Source organism: Megascapheus bottae, chromosome 23, assembly GCF_031878675.1.
Source record: "Megascapheus bottae isolate mThoBot1 chromosome 23, mThoBot2.hap1, whole genome shotgun sequence".
Lineage (NCBI taxonomy): Eukaryota > Metazoa > Chordata > Mammalia > Rodentia > Geomyidae > Megascapheus > Megascapheus bottae.
In genome coordinates, this window is record NC_143531.1 from 11988967 (window position 1) to 12010442 (window position 21476).

Sequence of the window (21476 nt, forward strand, 5' to 3'; positions counted from 1 at the left end):
CAGGGAGACTTAGAATACAAACAAACTGATATATATATATATATATACACAATATATATATACACACACATACATATATATATAGATAGATATATGTACACACACACACACAGTATGTATTCTACTCCTGTCCACTAAGATGGCCTAGAAGCATGGAGGTTTAATTACTTCCAAGGCTAGGCCAGGAAAATGACATGATGTTAAGATGACTTTGGAATGTTCTGTGAGGCCAAAAAACTACTTTAAAACATGTAGAAACAGAAACATACACACACACACACACACACACACACACACACACACACACACACACACATGCATGTTCACATACACAGACAAAACGAAGATATACTTAGGGGAAGTTTCTAAAGGTATAACTCCTCTGGACAACTAGTAAACTGTTTATCAAAATGAATACCAGGAAGTGGAAAGATGTTCTGAGTGTGAGCAACAAGGGTGCACAGAAATGTAGGGAGGATGGGTGAGAAATGTAGTCATTATATCCAGTGTACATTATTCAAAAAAAAAAATGACCCAAGTAATTTGAGGATAGGGTTTGGTGGGTGAAAATGGGAGAAAACAAAAGAAAGGGTCACAATGACCAAAAGCATTGAACCCATAACTTGATACAAAGAATTTTAACTCCTTTACACAACTACTTAATAATAATAAATACAACAAGACATATAGTGAAAGGAACATAAAAAAAAAAAAACTAAGAGTTCCTATGTAGTAGAGTGAATAAATAAATAAATAAATCAGAAAAGCTAACAATGTCTCCAGCACATTCATTTCAGAAAACTGTTTGTTCTTTAGGGCAAATAGAAAAAGTTCAATTTTCCTAAGATGTATAGTATCCATGCCAGATGCGATATGCAATCTTCACTAAATCAATCAGCCTAAAGATAGATTTTTAGAAGGCCTCTGGGAGCAAGAGAGGTCAAAATTTTAACCAATGTCCATCTCAAACAGGGAAAGAATGTGTACTCGGTACAAATAAAGTGACCTTATTTTCTAACACAGCTGCTATTAACAAGATGGTTTTGACACTGAAGAAAAAAAATTACTTGAAGTTAGCCAACTTAGTATAGTTATTTTTCTATATATAATATATACAAAACACAGTAATTCCTTTCAAATAGATGAAAATGAAAAATCTTTGTATATTTGTTAAAAATAAAAGGTAAGAAGTGATTAAGAATTCTGAAGCAAGGGCCATTTGTCTCGCTGAACCTGGCTTACTTCACTTAACATGATTTATTCTAGGTCGGTCTATTCATTTCCCTGGAAATGACATAATAGTCTTTCTAATGGATAAGTAACATTCGACTTCGTATATGTATCACAATTTCTTGATTCACTCATCCATTGTAGAGCATCTGGCTGCTTCTATAACTTGACTATTATGAATAGTACAACAATGAATATGGATGTTGCATGTGTCTCTACCATATCCTGACTTTTAATGCTTTTAGGGCACATATTTTCTCCTATAAATGGAAGCTAGATCTAAAATATACTAGATCTAAAATAGAACATATAGGTTTGAGCAATAATGTACCCATTACCTGAGGAATGATTCCTATACATGATCCCAACAAAAACAACATATACAGCCCTCAATGCATTTACACACAAACAAACTGACCAAGGGAGGGTGTACTTAGAAGAGGAATCCAAAGGTGTAACTCCTTTGAACGTGAATGGAGGGAAGACTGGTGTATGAATGTAGTCATTATACTTAATACATATTTTGTAAAAAATGAACTATGGGGAAGTGGCTCTGTGGCTCAAGGGGTAGGGTGGTAGCCTTGAGTTGAAGAGCTCAGGGACAGTGCTCAGGCCCAGAGTTCAAGCCCCATGACCAACCAAAAAAAAGGAACTATGTAACTGAGGGTAGGGATGGGCAGGGAAAATAAAGGATGGGGGTGACATTGGCTCATAACCTGGCTTATGGAAATGTAACCCCTTTGCATAACTATTTAATAATAATAAAAAGAATTCTGAAGCAATAATAATTCCTATATATTATGAAGTCATGAATGCCTTTTTTTCTTTCTCCCCTCCTATGCTTTCTTTTACCCTTTACTATTCTGCAAGCGGAAAGCATTGCTTAGTTTTGCTAGTGGTAGTTGGGAGATACAGAGGTTGCTGACCTTCACACAGGGCATGCACAAGAAGTAGCAAATTTATTCTGACAGGACATTTAAATGAAGCTAAACCTTTTCCAGCATCTCACTGAAAAACAACTCCTGCTGGGAAAGTCCTAGGGTTTCACAAGACAAACTATCTCCCACTGAGCTGCTATGAACTGCAGAGAGTAGCACTGGCTACCCCTGACAGCTGAGGGAAAGGTTCCCTTTGATTTACAGTTGCTTTGTGATAACCCAAATCTATGTTAGTCTTGTCAAAAGAAAAAGGTATACAGATTAGGAAACTAGAAGCAGGGAGATATATAAACAAGAAAAAATAGACCTAAAATTTTGGATTTCATTTTTAGTAAGTAATCTTACAAAAAATAATGCAGGATTTAGTTCTTCTTTCCCTCTTACCAATAATAGTATTTTCACATTTCTTTGCTTTTTTAGCTTCTGCTCTGAGGCAGAATACTCCTAAGAATGTTAATATACCCATGAATCCATTTTGTTTCAAAATAAAATATGACAAAAAACACAGGCAACATTTATATTCCCATCTTTATGTCTCAACAAAAATATCCAAGTATTGAGGTAAAAGAAGATAATAAAGGTAGATACTAAGTAAGCTACTTATTATTTTATTTACTATGAGTTAAGTATTATGGTTTCCTTTTTTGAGAAGTGTAAGGCAGAAGAAAGTTAGGTAATTTGTCTAAGATTGCACAGCTATGCCATGGCTTTAAATGCAGGCCTTCTGGAAAACTAAGTTTCATGTCTCACAACTGGAATTTTTTTTAAAATACTAAAGTGGAAAATAATGTCAAAAATAAGTGAAACATTTTTAAATGAATTATAAGGACATAAATTTTTCAGACTCAATTGAAGTAATCTATATTTAATTTGATTAGTCAACTTAATAAGTATAAATTATAAATTGTTATCACTGAAAATTAATATTCAGATTTGTATTAACTGTAGTAAATCACCAATAGAATCACTAATAGAAAAAATTTTTAAACGTGACAACAGTGTATTTACTTTCAAGTCTGTATCTTCCTTAGTGAAAGGTATGGTCCCTCAAAATGACTCAAATATCCCATCCATTCATTCTCTGTCCAGTTTTAGAAGGCTCAGACTTCTAGGATATAGGGTACAATAAAATTTCCTAGAAGTTTTATCCTAACAATCTGTGAGCCAGATTCAGTAGCAGACATGTAAACTTTGCTAGGAAGAATTTTCCAGAGCACCATAAATACAAGTCTTAGGAAAAAGCAGTGAGTCAATGAAGAAGGCAATTGAATATTATGAGACAAGTCTTCCTTGCCTGAAATGCTCAAAACAAATTCCCTGCAGGCCCTATCCATTTCACACTTCATCATTTAGAGCAGGTGGCTGTTAAGCCACTGAAAACCAATGTGGTAAGGACAGTCTCTGAAGCATCTCTCTCTTTCCACCCAGGGGAAAGGCAGAAAAATATTCTTTGCTGTTCTAGTTAAGCAAGGTTGATTATTATTATTAACATGTATTCATTGGAAAGGAACAATATGGAACATGCAATTAAGATTCAAAATCTGCACAGCAGGTTTTCTAATCAGGAAGTACATTTCATTCTTTCTAAAGATGAAAAAAAAACTAAAAAAGAAACCAGGTATAAAGGCTATTACGTATTTATCTATGTAAAGGGCAGAAAATATCTTCCTCCAAATATCTCAAAAACTAACCCAAACAAATAAACATTAATGGGAGATGCTTAAACCTTTTCCCTGCCAGTGGGCATGGAAAAATGGTAAAGGTAAGCTCAGATGTGTAATTCACATTTCCAAGAATATCAAAATTTGCACATTGTGTCAATAATCACTGCTTAGTACTAAAAAAATTAGTAGATGATAAAGCACCACAGTATAAATGGTTAAGAGTTGACAAGTGCTAGTTCTAGAGGAAATACTTTCTCCCCCAGCCCCTGTCTCTTTCCCTCTCCTCCTACGATACCCCGCTTTTTTGTGGTACTGGGTTTGAATCCATGGCCTCATCCTTGCTAATGTACCCTACTACTTATGTATGTCATGTCCCTTATATGAAGCATTGTTTTTAAATCTCTATCTATCTATCTATCTATCTATCTATCTATCTATCTATCTACACTTTAGTAGTTGTGGAACCTTGAGCAAACAACCCAATTTCTTATCTTGGGTCTCCATTTCTATCACAAGGATGATTACAGTACACATAGTATTGTTTTGACTTTTTTTTTTTTTGCTAGTCCTAGGCCTTGAACTCAGGGACTAAGCACTGTCCTTGGGCTTTCTCAAGCCTAGAGCTCTACTACTTGAGCCACAGCACCATTTCTGACTTTTTTCTATGTATGTGGTACGGAGGAATCAAACCCGGGTCTTTGTGCATGCTAGGCAAACACTCTACCACTAGGCCACTCCTGGCCAGCTCTGACTTTTCCATACACTGACTACTTTGAAAAAAATTTAAGGATTTATAAAATGTTAGCTAAGAGGAAAAATGTTCAACTACAAAATTCTTGAGCAGAGTTTCCTTCTCTCTGTCTCTCTCTCTCTCTCTCTCTCTCTCTCTCTCTCTCTCTCTCTCTCTCTCTCTCTCTCTCTCTCTCTTTCCCTCTCTTTCTCTCTCACTTCTCTTTGGTCCATCAGCATAGCACTATTTTTCATGGTAGATTATCAATGAAGGGCTTTGAACATTAGCAAGAGTATTGTTCAAAGAATTTAAGTATCTTCTAAAATCATACATTCTAATCGGCTGTGCCATTTCCAGGTTTGTGAAAAATTGTTACTGGTTTCATATGATAATGAAACCATGTTAGTCACTATCTTGTGCATTACCTAAACAAGGACAGAATGGTAGGTACTCAACAGACAGTTAAACTTATTTGTCTTTAGAATATATCATTAAATGTAATAGAACATGATTGTCTGGGATAAAAATAAGTCTGCTTTTAACTAAAGAAGTTGAATTGAATGTTTCAAAATCTATTATATATTCATGTTAGATTTTATACTCAGGTTAGAGATGTATTGAGTACATATAATTACTTACATTGTGTGTTTACACACACTTATGTATATGCCTTATTGCAGTATTGGAGATCAAACTCAGTAAAATATTTTTACTTAGAAACAGGACAGAAGTGAAATGAACACCATTTCTCAGAAGGTACTATGCCCCTCCACACACACACACACAAAGCTATTCAGGGAATTTCAAACTACTTTATCTGAAATAAAAAAAAAACGAATCAATTTCAAACCAAGAATAAATTTTTTAAAGTTTATGTGTCTGGAGGTAAAAGAAAGAAAAGTTCATCAGTAGAAATCGGTCACTGTAAATGGCAACCAGGAGCTCTGAAATGTCAATTTTACACTGTACTGATCATACTCACGAAACATAACCAAGCTCCTGTTTGCGAAAATATGCTGCTACATCCCTTCAAGTAAGAGGTCAAACGTACTAGTCAGGTCAGTACAACAGTCTATCTGCCTGGACATACCCTCCCAAGAATCATTTCCGCATCTGTTTCAGTGTTCATCACTTTTAAACCTGATGTGTAAATGGACTCAAAACAAGCAGCTAACTCCAAATAAACTGTAGTTTGACTTGTTTAAAAAATGTTAATACCCTTCAAAAACACTGGGGAGATTCTGAGTGAGTTGGAATATGTTCACTTAGGTCTAGATTTCAAAATACATAATCTATATCTGCAATCTGCATTCATGTGCCCTACAGACAGGCATCTACCACAGTACTGATAGTCTCAGTAAGAGTCATTTATTAGGGGCTAGAAGCACAGTCGAGTGGTAGAACGCTTGCCTAGCATGCATGAAGCCCTGGGCTCACTTCCTCAGAACATCACACCCCCCCCCCCACACACACACATAGTCGAGTGGTAGAACGCTTGCCTAGCATGCATGAAGCCCTGGGTTCACTTTCTCAAACCAACACACACACACACACACACACACACACACACACACACACACACACAGCAGAAGTGGTGCTGTGGCTTGAGGGGTACAGTGCCCATGGGCAGTGCCCATGCCATGAGTTCAGCCCCAGGACTGGCAAAAAGAGAAAAAAGTCATTTATTAAGTGATAAAAATTACATAGGGAAGGACTATTTCCCTTGTAAGAAGTTTCCCTGGACACATTTGAAATGTGGCTTCAAAGATGGCAAACATTTTTAGCCTGACAGGAAGAACTGTACTGCTGTATTGCTCAAAATGTCTAGAAATGTTCTCCTCTGGGGAGTACAAATTGTAGGGAGACTCTCCACTTCTTGTAACTTAGGTCTGGAATAAACCACTACTGTCAATACCTAAGGAAAGTTTAGTTCTAGAAACAAAATTTTCAAGCTGTTAACAGATTTAATTGAGGGTGTACAACCATAAACATTTAAAGATGGTAAAGAAAAGCTAATGAGCACTTAAACACAATACAACATCCTTACATTGCTACACTCCAAAAGCAACTGGCAAAAGGAAAACAGCAATCGACTGTGGAAATGCCAGGCTTTTATTATATTATAACCACCCCCCCAAACCCCCATTCTAAGGTTTGAACTCAGGCCTTTACACTTGCTAAGCAGATACTTAAGCCAGACCTCCAGCTTTTCTTGCTGTGATTTTTTTGAGACAGGGTCTCACTTTTCCTGCTCAGATCAGCTTGATTAATAATATTTCTATTTACATTTCTTGCCATAGCTGGAATGCGAGACACAAGCCACCACATTGAGCTTTGTCACTTAGAAGAGGTGTTAAGGGTTGGCTTAGAAGCATGATTTTCCTAACTCTTCCTCATGAGCAGCTTTGATTATAGGTATGAGTCATCAGTAGACTAGAAATGCTATATAGTCTTTATGCAAAATAGAACAATCAAATAAATGCAGAATCAAGAAGCCAAAAATATGCTCTATCTTCAGTAAATACTGTAAATTGAATGAGAATTTTTTCTCAAGTATAAATATTCAATCCTGCTATTTAAATAGAAAGCTAGGGCTTCTGACAGTCATAGTCTACAATGTCACACTAATGTCCATAGGCCAGAAAATTATAAAACCATGAAAGTATTGATGTTTCTCTTCTGTTTAGGAAGGTTTTCAGGAAATAGGCTTTCAATGAACTAGCCCCATCATTTCTAATCCACACATGGGGTGGTATTACTTCATATAATCAGCTTTCTAAAGTTTCCTTCCCATGCCTATTTTCTCCAGTCCACTTTTCTTCATGTTCTCCCTCACTCAAATGCTTTACAGGCTTCTTTATTTGAATCCAAGGATCACTTTGTTCCGTGGCCAAAGCCAACACCTGGAACCTTTCCCAACAAAAAAATACCAAATCTCCTTCCTTTCTGGTCTTTTACAACACCTATAGCTTCTGTTTTTTCCAATTTAGTAATCCCTAAAGAAACCTGGAAATTATGTATGCTTAAAAATGAGATGCAGTTGGAAAAAGATGGTAAGAAAGCTAAGTCTCATAGAAAAGGAGGGATGTAGTGCCAGGAGAATGGCCTAGTGGTAGAGTGCTTTGCCTAGTATGCTGGAAGCCCTGGGATCAATTCCTCTGTACCACCTACACAGAAAAAGCCAGAAATGGTACTGTGGCTCAAGTGGCAGAGTGCTAGCCTGAGAAAGCTCAAGGACAGTGCCTAGGCCCTGAGCTTAAGCCCCAGGACTGACAAAAAGAAAAAGGAAAAAAGAAAAGATGGGACATATATGTGAAGATGTAACAACGAAATCCCTTCCTCTGTATAACTAATATAAGCAGTCATTTTTTAAAAATTCTACAAATACATAGTAAATTGACATCTACAAATATCATACTTTGTATTATTATTATTATTGTATAAGTTTGCTCTCTATGTTTACATTTTTGCCCTACGGTCAAGGGCAATTTTTTCTGCTGGTGATTCAATCTCAAACAACTACTTTGTTTGAATGCTGTGAGCTATTATTGCATCACTATGAGAAATATTTCCGTGCTTCAGGTGTCTCTGCAAGGTAAGTTAGGATAATTAAATAAAAATAATGAATTAGTTTAGGAACCAGGAAGAGCCGATTCAAAGCACAGAATTTAATAAATAGTCCATTGTGTAGCTGAGTTGATTCTTATCATAATTATCTGAAATAACACAGAGTATGCCAATTTTAAACTCAAATCACTAGTACTAATTAGTTTCCATTTGCAGGAAAGTAATGATCCTCATTATTAGTTTTCCTGTCTCCTAAGTGTGATTATAAAACAAAATTTATTTTAAAAAATAATTCTTGCAAGTTTAGCAGTATCAAGTCTTTAGCTTAAAAACTAAATTGCTGTGGAAATATTCAAAAGGAGTATGGGAAAACAACCTGTGAGATAAACTATGTGGGGAAATTCCTCTCTATAAATTTGTAGAATAGAATTAGTAGAGAGCTAGTTTTGTATTAATTATAAACAGTCTTTTAGGGCAGTTATATACACTTTATACATATCTCTGCCAATGTTTCCTATAGCTCATTTCTTGAAAATGATGTTTATAGGAAGAACTGAATGCTTTGTTACAGATATCTTTCTTTCAAGCAGAAGATAGTCCCTGTTCCTTATGATGTCCAACAAATGAATGTGTTCCATTAAAAAAGTGAGTTCTTGAAAATTCACCCAACAATGTATACAAAATATCTACAAATTTTTATTTAAAAACTACCCTATTTAAGAAAAAAGTCAAGCTTATTATTAAAGTACTCATTATCTGTGATAATAAGAAAAACTCAAAAAAGATGGAAAGAAATTCTTAGAAAAAGTCTATTTTATTTTCAGGAAGTATTGGGTTTGAACTCAAGGCTCAGAGCCTGCTATACTCCCAGCCCTTTTTTGCTTTAGAATTTTCTTCTTTTTCTTTTGAAATTTGCTTTATTGTTACTATAAAGGGGATGTACATAGAGGGATTACAATTGTATAAGTCAGGTACTGAGTAATTTCTTTTTGTGCAGAGCCTTCTGTTCCCTCACACTTTCACTCCCTCTTTGACTACACTTTCATCATTTTTCTGATTATCATTTTCACTTTTGATGGAAGATGGCGGTCTCTGAATAAAACCCTCCTATCTGTGTCTCTAATTTAGCTGTCAATCCACGCATGCAACTCATCACCAGGCTTATGACTCGAGATGAACTCTTTTTTTTTTTTTTTTGCCAGTCCTGGGGCTTGAACTCTGGGTCTGAGCACTGTCCTTGGCTTTCTCAAGGCTAGAGCTCTACTATGAGCCACAGCATCACTTTCGACTTTTCTTATGTATATGTGGTACTGAGGAATAGAACCTGGGTCTTCATGCATGCTAGGCAAGCACTCTACCACTAGGCCAAACTCCCGGCCCTGAACTCTCAGTTTTGCCCAGGCTGGCCTTGGAAAATAATCCTCTTGGTCTCTGTCTCCCAAGTAGTTAGAACAGGGCATGAGGCACCAAATATAGCCCACAGAAAATTCTTTTCTTGAAGTAGGAATACATCTCCAGCTCTAAGTTAATGTAGGTACTGTAAGAGATACAACAGGAACAATACTCTAGACTCATTTACTAGAATTAATTGCTGAATTAAATTAGCCTCACCACAACTGCAATCTCAATACTAGAAATAGGACCCATAGCTAGCTACAGAAACATGTATTTCCTTATTCATGCAAGCCCCGTTTTAAAGCAGTGTAGTTTCTGAAACTTATTAATAGCAAACAATAGTTACTATGGCAATTCTTTTCTTTTGTTACTGTTGTTGTTGGTGGTCATGGGGCTTAAACTCTGGGCCTGTGCCTTGTCCTTGAGCTTTTCAGCTCAAAGCTATTACCCTACCGCTGGAGCCACAGCACCACTTCTGGTTTTCTAGTGGTTAACTGGAGATAAGAGTCTCATGGACTTTAGTGCCTGGGCTGGCTTTGAACTGAGATCTTCAGATCTCAGTCTCCTGAGTAGCTAGGATTAAAGTGTGAGCCACCAGGCCTGGCAAACCATGGCAATTCTTAAACTTGACCAATGCTTCAATAAATGAGTTGGTGGAGGCAGGTACAAATTCAAATCTCCTTGATTATCTGACAAGATTCAATTAGTTCATTTGTCTATGAACAAGAAAAAAAAATATCAAGTAACTTCAATTTTGATGGTACTGGTGCTTGAAGTCAGGATCCTGTGGTTGCAAGGAAGATCCTCTACCACTTGAAGCACAGCCTCAGATTTTTTTTATTTTTCTTGGATGCAGTCTGGCTTTTTGCTCAGAGCTGACTTAGGACCACAATTCTCCTACCTAGTTAACTGGAATTAGGCAGATATATTACTACCACCTAGATTTTTACTGAAATGGTGGCCCTGAATTTTATTTTCCCCCAAGGCCAGCACTCTTTCACTTGAGTCAAAGTTCCACTTCTACCTGGCAATTCTACTTTAGTGGCTAATTGGAGACAAGAGGCTTATAGACTTTCCAACACAGGTTGGCTTCAAAGTACAATCCTCACATTTCATCCTCCTGAGAAGTTAGACTTACAAACATGAGCCGCTGCTGCGAGGGACTGAAATCATTTTTAAACCGTACATTTGACCAAATTAGACTAAGTTCCAAATAAATTGATATAATCACATATACATTTCCTCATGTTAAGTATTTTTTACTTTTTTTTTTTTTTTTTTAAAAAGCAATACTCTTAGGAGATTCTGTGTAAGTCACCCTACATAATGGCTATTGAAATTTTTTCTGGGAGGCCAGGAGCATGGCGTAGTGGTAGAGTGTTTGCCTAGCACACATGAAGCCCTAGGACTGATTACTCAGTACCACATACACAGCAAAAGCCAGAAGTGGTGCTGTGGCTCAAGTGGTAGAGAGCTAGCCTTGAGAAAGCTCAAGGACAGTGCCCACACCCTGAGTTCAAGCCTCAGGACTGTAAAAAAAATTCTGGTTAATCAGTCATCATTGTTCTCTGTACGATTTTACAAGCATTATCCATAAACTGAGTTCTCAGGAAGTCTAACCCTAAAGGATATAATAAAGCATAATTGGGTAAAATTACAAGGGATTTAACTTCCAAAAGAAAGAAAAAAAACTTTTAATTTTCTTCTTTAATCATTTGCCATAGTTAATAACACATTTTTTTCTAGAAGTCATATTATTTTTCTAAGAAGAAACTATAGCTTAAGCAACAACAGAATAGCAAAGTCATATATTGAAAGAGATTTAAGGTATTAAAGCTATGAGGTTTTATATATTTATTTTACCAGTGTTTCCTAGTTCAAGAATTTCTGGCCCTGTAACTTCTTTCTTTTGAAGACTTTGAAATAGTAAGCTTGTATTTAATGTTGCTATTATTTTAAGTCTTGCTTATAGCAAAGTGATTTGAAGTGACTGAGTTAGCAGTATAATGGTATACAACTGTGCTATATTCACATAAGCAGAATTTAAAGTTCAAAACAAACTCATCCACTTGATCACTATGACAGTCAAAATAAAACACTTAGCCCAGAGAGTTAAGTCGATGAGACTCCTATCTCCAAGAAACCCACTACAAACCAGAAGTGGAGCTGTGGCTCAAATTAGTATAGCACTAGCCTTGAGCAAACAAGCTGAGGGACAGTGCCTAGGCTCTGAGTTCAAGCTCATGACCAAACCAAAAAAAAAAAAAAAAGACTCAGAGCCATGCATAGGTGGGCCATGCTTGTAATCCTAGCTACTTAGGAGGGTAAGATCTGAGAATCATTGTTCAAAGCTAGCTTGGTCACTCAAGTCCACAACACTCTTATCTCCAATAAACTAGCAAAAAGAGAGACATGGAGGGTCGGGAGTTTGGCCTAGTGGTTAAAGTGCTTGCCTAGCATGCATGAAGACCCGGGTTCAATTCCTCGGTACCACATACATAGAAAAAAGCTGGAAGTGGTGCTGAGGCTCAAGTGGTAGAGCTCTGGCCTTGAGAAAGTCCAAGGACAGTGCTCAGGCCCTGAGCTCAAGCCCAGGACTGGCAAAAAAAAAAAAGAGAGAGACATGGAGCTGCAGCTCAAAGGTAGAATACCAGTCTGGAGTGAAAAAGGCTCAGAGACTGTGCCCTGGCCCTCAGTTCAAGCCCAATACTGGCACATAAATGGATATTATCATGAAAATATTAGATAGAGCTAAAGATATAACTAGAGAATTAGAAAATGGCTATGAAGAGAATATCCATATTATAACTAAAACTAAAAAAAGAAACTCACCTTCCTTTGGGCTCACTGCTGCAGGAAGACCATCCCAATCAAGGGCCCACATAGGAGAAGGGTGAGGAGCAAGCATCACTTCAATGCCATGTTCCTAGAGAAGGAAGTAAGTTTCCAAGTGAATGAGCTAATAAAATCTTAGATTTTCTACAGTGGCAAAGAGAAGCATTAATAGTAATAATCATTAGATATTTCCAGTATGTTTGCCTGCTGACATCATATTGACTTTCCTATATTTTTATATTGAGGTAATAAAAACATATAGAACCCAAAAGCCATCTAGAAGTAGAAATATATCAGGTATCATGGAAAAAGTCACCTAGCAATCAAAATCAATTCACTATCAAATGCATTCAACTATCAAAATCAATCCACTTAGAGATTATATATCCATCAAGGTCTACCTTTACATATATGAAAACTGCCCAGACCTCCAAGATTTATACTAACAAAAGCTACTACTTTCAATCACACCCCATATATCACCCATATCAGTCCTTTATAATAAGTAACTTCAGTATCTCTAGAGAAGGATTTCTCTGGCTTAACCAAATATATTTCCAAATTTTAAGAGGATCACTTTTTAATATATATTTTTCCATGTTCCTTTTGTTGCTGCTGTTGGATTTTGTTTTTGTTTTTGTTTTTTTAGTTGGTCGTGGGGCTTGAACTCTGGGGCTAGACATTGTCCCTGAGCTCTATAGCTCAAGACTGTCTCTCTCTCTACCACTTTGAGCTACAGTGCCACTTCCTCTATGTTCCTTTTTAGAAGCTGTGCATTTATTACATTTATAGATGGTACACGACATGTAGACAGATTCAGACATCTTTCCAATCACATGTTGGGTCTACATGCTAAAAAATAACCATGGTTATGGGTGTTAGCTGTGCATTTATTACATACACAGATGGTAACAAAACATATACATAGATTGAGATACCTTTCCAATCACCTGCCACAAAATAAATAACCATGGTACACGTGTTTTTATTCCTATGAGCAACCTATGCAAAAGAAAAATTAGAGCCGGGGCAGTAGGTAGCACACAACTATCATCCAAGCTCTTGGATGGTAAGTCTCTGAGTCTGAGTTCCAGGGTAGCTTGAGCAACATAATGAGATGTCTGTCTCAAAATAAACATTAATTAACTTAAAAATGCTGAGAACATTAACTATGTATCAGCTGATTCATAAGATGACTTTCCAGAGAAAATGAGCTAAATTTTGACATGAAAGGCAAGAGGAAAAGATTCTTTCATTATAGTTAGAAATAATAGCTCTTAAGCTACAAGTCTAGAGCATTCATTCAGCTCTAAAAGATAATCACATTTCTCTGACATTATCTTACCTCTTTTGTTTTTTTAATCTCTTTTACCCTAGGTTAGCCATATTGACTTTGCTAATTCTCATTGCCAAATTCATTCTTATTAGGTCCCTTCTAAAAAATACAGCCATATTAAGACACTAAAAATCTTGTTACTTTATTTTGTCCATTCTAGGGCATGTCCACGGTGTGACTCGGGGCTTTACACCCTCACTTGGGTTTTTCACTCACAGGTGGCATTCTACCCCTGGAGCCATTTCTCCTGTCTAGGTAGCATTTCAATGTTATTTTTTAGAGATGAGAGGCTTCAAGACATTTCTTCCTTGACTGGCATCACACTGAGAAAGTCAGATCTCAGCTTCATGAGTAGCTACGATTACATGTGAGCCACTGGTGCATGATCAAAAAATGGACTGTTTTGAAGCATACAATTGGATGTATTTTAAAACATTACCATCACTATTTTCAGAATACTTTCATCACCCCCAAAAGCACACCTACAGAGGTAAACCAAAATTCTACAACAGTAAATAAATTTAAATAAAACATCAAATCTGGAAACATCATGATAACTTCTAAAATCAACTATATAAACATATTCATTATCTTATCAACAGGCTACAGAACTTAGCTAAGGAGACAGTAGGTGGGTATCAATACTAAAATTTTTTTATTCATTTCTAAATATACTTTTCCTGTTAATAGTAGAGTGTAAATACTTCCTACCCCAAACAATAATTTTTTAATTCTTCTCAAATGAATGCATCATTTCATGAATTCTCTATTCAAAGAAATCTTCATTAGTCTATTAAAAGCAAAGCATTTTTGCAGATTGTTTCAAATAAAGAAATAGTATAATGAAAGTCAAATTGGTGAATAAACAACAATGATTACTATTAAAAACAAGTTATGTTCCAAAGAGAGGAAAACAACATATATATGTACAACTAACAAAATAAATCATAAAATAAAATTTTAAAAAGGTTCAAATAATCCCCAAATCAAAAATTTAGGTAAAAGTTTAGTAAATAAAGATATCTTTAAAGTGTCTTCAATTTCAAATCATCAAGTCAGATTTATACATTGAGTCTGAAACCTTGCAATAGAAAAGTCTCTGCTTGGACAATACACTTGAACAGGTATGACAGGCCCATTTTCTGCATCTTAAAATGACACACACAAAAAAATAAGTTTTCAGAAAAAATAAATTTTCAAAGTACATATTGTGATTTACTTTGCTCCAAAGATACATAATAATAAGAATCTTAAAAGTAAATCCTGCAATGCAAAAGACTCACAGAAATATTTAGTGGTAAAAAATGGTTTAAGAGGGGCTAGGAGTTTGGCTTACTGGTAGAGTGCTTGCCTAGCATGCACAAAGACCCAGGCTCAATTCCTTGATACCACATACATAGGAAAAAGCTGGAAATGGTGCTGTGGCTCAAGTGGTAGAGCGCTAGACTTGAGAAAACCTAAGGACAGTGCTTAGGCCAAGTTCAAGTTCAATGACTGGCCAAAAAACAAAAAAGTGGAAGAGTTATAAATAAAATAACAAAAATTATGTCAACAAATGACTACCAGATAGGGTAGTCAACACTATCACATGTAATTTGTCAAAGAAAATTATAATAGAACAATTTAAGTACCATTAACTTAGACAGAGTTGGTCTTGGTCCTCCTGTAAATGAAGGGTCATTTCGTTCCTCTGAACCTGATACCTCACTTAAGTTCTGATGCTGTTCATTTGATGTGTTTAACAACTTTGGCAAACAGAGAAATTGGATTCCACACATGGAAGCTGCTGGCTTTACTTTTGGCACTTCCTGAATCCTCTGATACCAAGAAGCTAGCAGTGGAAATTCTATCAGTTTCTCAGAAAATTTCTTGCAGATAATAACCTAGGTAAGAAAAGACAGAACACATTTTATGGTTTTGATTACTTGTTATAACAGTTGTGATGATATAACTTTAGATATCATTACATTTACATATTTGAAGATATAAACAATGAGTTTTAGTAAACTTAAAGGAATATGGAGCTATCACCACAGTCCAGTTCTAGTATAATGAATCCCCCCCTGCAAAATCCTGTGTCCATTTGTTATCAAACTTTGTTCTAGTGTGTATATTTTTGTTTTTTCTAGAATTTTATATACACAGAATAATAAAATGTCTTTTCTCAGATTATTGAGGTTTGTCCTTATAAAGTCACTCTTTTTTCCCCTATGAGTTAAGAGTTTTCTGGCAGACATATTTTGCTTAACTACACCACAGATTATGGACATTTGTATGCTCCCAATTTGAGGTTATTTTAGTAACAATGCTATATGTTTAGCACACCAGTGTTTATGTACAAATTTCTCTTCTTGGGAGTAGATATTTTAACAGGTCAAGTTGCTAGATTATATGGAAACTGTAAGTTTAACTTCTAGAGAAAGTTAAATTATTTTTTCACACTGATAAGACATGGAGATTCAAATTTCTCCTTATTTTGTCAATACATGGTATTGTCAGTTTTAAGCATTTTTATGCATTTCTCGTAATATTTCATTGTACAGCATTTCCCTATGAATAGTGATCCTGAGGATCTTTTCATGTTTATTTGCAATTTAGATAACTTCTTTGGAGGTGTCTTGAAAGTTTTTAATCATTCATCTCAGAAAAACAATTTGGTGTTTTAGGGGCAGGAATGTATCCTAGTGATAAGAGTGTTTGGCTAGCATGCACAAAGCCCTGGGTTTGATTCCTCAGTACCACATATACAGAAAAAGTCAGAAGTGGCACAAGTAGCTGGACTTGAGAAAGTGCAAGGACAGTGCCCAGGTCCTGAGTTCAAGCCCCAGGACTAGCAAAACAAAGAAAAAGAAAAAAAAAGAAATCTGGTATTCCAATTCTAATGATGATCAATTCTAACAATTCAGTTAAGAAAATAAAGAATGTGAGTAAATAAATTACCAAAAGAGATACACAGATGGCTACAAATAACATAAAAACATGACCATAAGGGAACAGAGGAACAGAAATCTTCCTTCCTGGTAAATGCCAAACAGTACAGACATTTAAACTTACCCCCAGTATATTCCGAGTATATTCTGAGTATATTCCCAGTATATCCCAAGACCTCATTCAGTAAGTGAATAGATAAAAGTATAGCATACCTACAAAATTCTAAACCTAAAACTCAAAGGCAGGTGTAATGGCCTACAACTATAATCCTAGGGTTATAGGGTGGGAGAGTGAGAATAGGAGGATCAACCCAGGCAAAAAGTATTCAAGTATCTCTACCTCAACCAATGGATGGGCAAAGTAGTATATGCTTTTCTTCTGAGCTACATGGAAAGTAGCTGAGAGCAGGAAGACTGCAGTTCCAGTCTTTGGAAGAGTCTAACTCAACAGGAAACGGCTGAGAACACTTGACTAGCAAATGCAAGGTCCTAAGTTCTAACCCTAATTCTGCTGGGGGTGGGGGAAAGCAAGATCCCAACAAAGGCAGAGACACCATTTCCATTTCATACATTAAAAAAAGAAATGAGATACTAATAATTGGCTCAAGTGCATAATGATAGTTAAGAAGTGGAACCTGAATGCAAACTACCCAATTTCAGATTGAAATTCATGGCAATATATTTAAACCAGATAAAACCTTACCAGAAAATGATGGATACAAGGCAAAAGCACAATGTCTGCCAAAGTGAAGTAAAGTCCTTCGGCAAACACATGCTCCAGAGGAGGAAGGTCAGAGGCTTTTGCTTTTCTGATATGAGAAGGCTCCCTGCTGGCAGGAGCTGGTTCTTCCTGCACATTGAGATTTGAGAATGCCATTTTCATTTCCAGACTCTTAGATGAAGAGTCCAAGTCCTTGGATGTTTCCTGGGAATGGACCTTGGTCTTTGCTGTTTTCTTTTCAGCAGCCTTCTGTTGCTTCAGTTTCTGCCTTCGGAGTTTGTCATCATTGTGTACTCTAACAGGCTCGCTAAGCTTTTTCTCTAGCTGTATTATTTCTGCAGGGATAGGCGGGGGCTGCTCAACACTCTCTCTAAGGAAATTCTCAATAGCCAAAGGGATGGTGAGTTCACATAGCCTGGTCCACTGACTAACCTATAAAACAAAACAAGAAATATAATGTCATGTTAGGAAATTAGACTAGTGAAGAGAATTTAAGTCTTGGGCTAAACTATCCCTGGGCTAGGCTTTTATGCTTTATCAAAAGGCTTATGATGGAGCTTTTTGGTTCTAGCAGCTTCTTACTGAATAAATATACCTTCATTTAAAAAAAAAAAGCAGGGTTTACAAAGCACTGGGACTTGAGCTCCTGTTTATACGTAAATGCTTCCTTTGAAGATTCTCAATATAACTACATGACAAAAAGAAGTTAACTTGTAAGTCCTTATCTTTTAATACAACACTGAAATATGAAGACTTAGGAACACAGGATTACTTTTAGTTTTTTGTTTCCTTTTTCCTTATACTATCCTGGGGCTTGAACTCAGGACCTTGGTGCTGTCCTTGAGCTTTTTCACTCAAGGCTAGTGCTCTGCCACTTGGGCCAACACTCCAGAAATGGAGTGTTGGTAATTAATTGGAGTTGAGAGTCTTATGGACTTTCTCATCCTCGCTGGCTCTGAACCATAATCCTTAGAGATTGCCTCCTGAGTAGCTAGGATTATAGGCATGAGCCACCAGCCCCCAGCTTACTTTAGATATTTCATTGGTTATTGGGTTGTTTTGTTGTTGTTTTGGTATTGGGGCTTGAACTTGGTCCCTTAGCTTTTTTACCCTAGGCTAACACTCTACCTTTTGGACCACAGATCTACTGCCTACACCAGTTTCAAACTCATGATCCTTAAATCTCAGCTTCCTGAGTAGCTAAGATTACAGTCACCAGCAATTGGCTATTGTATTCTGTCTGGGGGCTTTTTCTCCAAATAAATGAAATCTTTTTCCCAACAGGAAGATATATATATTCAAATGAGGTGTTACTTTTTTGTACCTTTAATCACTGAAGAGAGACCTGACCTTATACTTACTTCAGCACAGGCTTTCAAGCAAGTCTTTTTAAAACCCAGAAGTTCCAAAATGTCCTTCTTTGAGGGGTCAGCTTCATAGGATTTCTGGATTATGTGTCTTAGTACAACAGCAAGTCCAGCTCTACAAAAGTTGTTGGGCTGTTCTACTACTGCAGGCAGACAGCAAGTCTGGACTATGGGTGGGAGCTCTTCCCTAGAAATAACTTGTATTTCAAGATCCTGGGATGGTACATTGCTTAGAGGTGAACTATCAGAACTTTCCTTGGTGAGGACTAAATAAACTTTAAGGATTTTGCAGTCACAGTATGACAACAAAAATAAAGTTACAGATGTATGAAGAGGGAAGATGCACCCTTCTACTTGGTGAGAAAAGTCCAGGTATAAGTATTCTTCTGCAAGACTTTTCTTAACACCTTTCATGTTCTTCTTTCACTGGGTCACCTAAAGCACAAATGGAAATAGTCACATGCTTTAGAATATAACAATCTGGAAGCTAAAGTTAAAGATCAATGCCTATACTAAAACCCAGTAAGAATTTGTGATAATGTAATATTTGTCCCCTACAACTAAGTAAATGCCTTCAAAGGAAATTTTTCTATTCTTTGTGCAACAAATTAGTCAGGAATTCTTTTACAGTTGGTTCCTGTTAGATGAGCCCAATTTATTGTTTTGTAATAGAAAGTACTTTCAGCTGCTGTTTTCTTACACATCCCTATAACCAATCTATTAATTTTTTCTGATTCTATGTTTAATACATAATTAGAATGATTATTTCACAAGATTTCTATCATTTTTGAGCTACCATTACCCTCTTCTGAATTGTATCACCTGCTTCCTAAATCTACTTATCACCTTACTACTCTCAACATGGCAAAGTGACTGTTAAACCTGAAGTAATGTCACCACTTATGTGATGCCACCCAGTTTAAATCTTCCAGTGTCATCCCATTCCAGTCATAGAAAAAGCAGCTCCTACAACAGCCTACAAGATCTTCTTGATCTATTCTTTTCATGTCTTCTGCTTTTCTCCTTGGTCACTATTCCACCCAAAGTAGAGACAGGTATTCCCTAAAAATCTAAGCATCTTCCCATTTCAGGATCCTCATACATGGCGTTTCAGGTTTCAAGAACATTCCTTTTAACTTCTATTGCTGATGCTACTTTTTTTTTTTTATTCTCTGTGCTAATATCAGGGCTTGAAGGAGGGTCTCATGATCTTGCTTAGCTTTGTCACTCATGACTGGTGTTCTACCACTAGATTCATTATGCTAAAGTCTTACAGATAAAAGTTTTGAAGATTTTTTTCTACCAGAGGTTGGGTTTGAACCCAGGTCCTTCAGACACAATCGCCTATGTAGCTAGGATTCCTTCTTTCCTTGAGAAAGCTCAAGAACAGTGCCCAGGCCCTGAGTAAAGCCTCAGGACCTGCAAAAATAAAATAAAATGATATGACTTTTTTCTTTTGAGTCACACATTCCTAATACATCAGTTTCAGAGTGAACACTAGATGGCACTGTTTAAATGCATTCCTCATATAAACTTGTAATAAAAAAGGTATATTTTTGTCCTTAATGTACGGTTATCTCTCATCTCTTTTGCTATTCCTTGATTATCTCATATTGTTACAATATTTCACCTTGTTATCTGATATATTTTATATTTGCTTAATTGGTTATTTGAGATTGGATAGGGAAGGGGGAAAATCAAGATGGGGGGAATGGGGATATCATGAGAAAGGGTATCAATGTTTGTGAAGTAATGCACCTTCTATCTGATGAATATAAAGTAACCCTTCTACTAATTATAATAAAAAAATGTAAAAAAAGTATACTTGCTGTTCTGTCTCTGAAGATCCTTTGAAATGTTAGTAATGTCAACTAGAAAATTATCAGTATACTAAATTTCCCTTAGTATTGTAAAATCTTTGTTTTATTATTGTTTTTTTAAATAAAAGCACATTTTCACTGTTCAGATTTCTTGGTTCCAACTATTTTCATTGTAATAATAGAATACAATCAGTAAATTAACCATCTGGAAAAGATGGAGGACTCATGCTAAATATTGTTTTCAAATATTTAAATACCTTTATACTGAAGTTGAAAGAGTCACAAAATGATAAAGTAAATATGAAAGTCTTAAGTCTGCATACATACTAATTGAATGAACTGTAGAAAAAACATTACAAACATTACAAACATTTCTCTCCAAGATTAAAACTTAAATGTTTCAAATGTCTGACATTTCAATGACTAAAGTTTAACTCATGTTTCTTGCTTTTCATAAATCGACACTAATTGGTTGCAACTGACATTCTATTTTTTTTTGCATACATAGTGATATAGATATTTTTAAAGCTTAACCCTCTGAAAGTGACAGCTAATTTAAAGTATCATTGGCCATTCAGAAATTATTTCATTATGTAATGTAGAAAATAGTTACATTCTCAGAAAAAAAAAGCCTGATTAAATTTTCACAACAAGGCAAGAAGTCCTAAAGACAAGACAAAATAAAAACAAAAACAAAAAACTTGCCATAACTTTAGAAATAAAAAAAAAAGTATGTGATTCCTCTAAAGAACTAGAAAATCATCTGCTTACTATAAAATCAAAATGCTTACAACTTAATGTGCCCTCATAATTAATAGGGGAAAAAAAGTGAATTTTCTCAGTAAACAATACCTACATGGATTAAATTGCTGCATCTGAAATCTGGCACAGCAAATTTTGGTAATGTACTATTCCCGGAGGATAGGAAGATGACACGTGTTTG

At 35.9% G+C, this 21476-nt stretch overlaps 1 protein-coding gene across 1 annotated transcript in view; it reads right to left on the reverse strand.

Moving 5' to 3' along the window:
• Window positions 1-21476, reverse strand: part of Gstcd (glutathione S-transferase C-terminal domain containing) — a 55952-nt gene that overhangs the window by 32677 nt on the left and 1799 nt on the right. The window contains exons 2-5 of the mRNA XM_090356725.1: window positions 18708-19148; window positions 17329-17778; window positions 15327-15578; window positions 12357-12450 (exon numbers count right to left, since the gene is read on the reverse strand). Of these exons, the coding sequence (XP_090212851.1) occupies window positions 12357-12450; window positions 15327-15578; window positions 17329-17778; window positions 18708-19127 (1216 nt within the window). The 5' untranslated portion in view covers window positions 19128-19148. The remainder of the gene's footprint in view (window positions 1-12356; window positions 12451-15326; window positions 15579-17328; window positions 17779-18707; window positions 19149-21476) is intronic.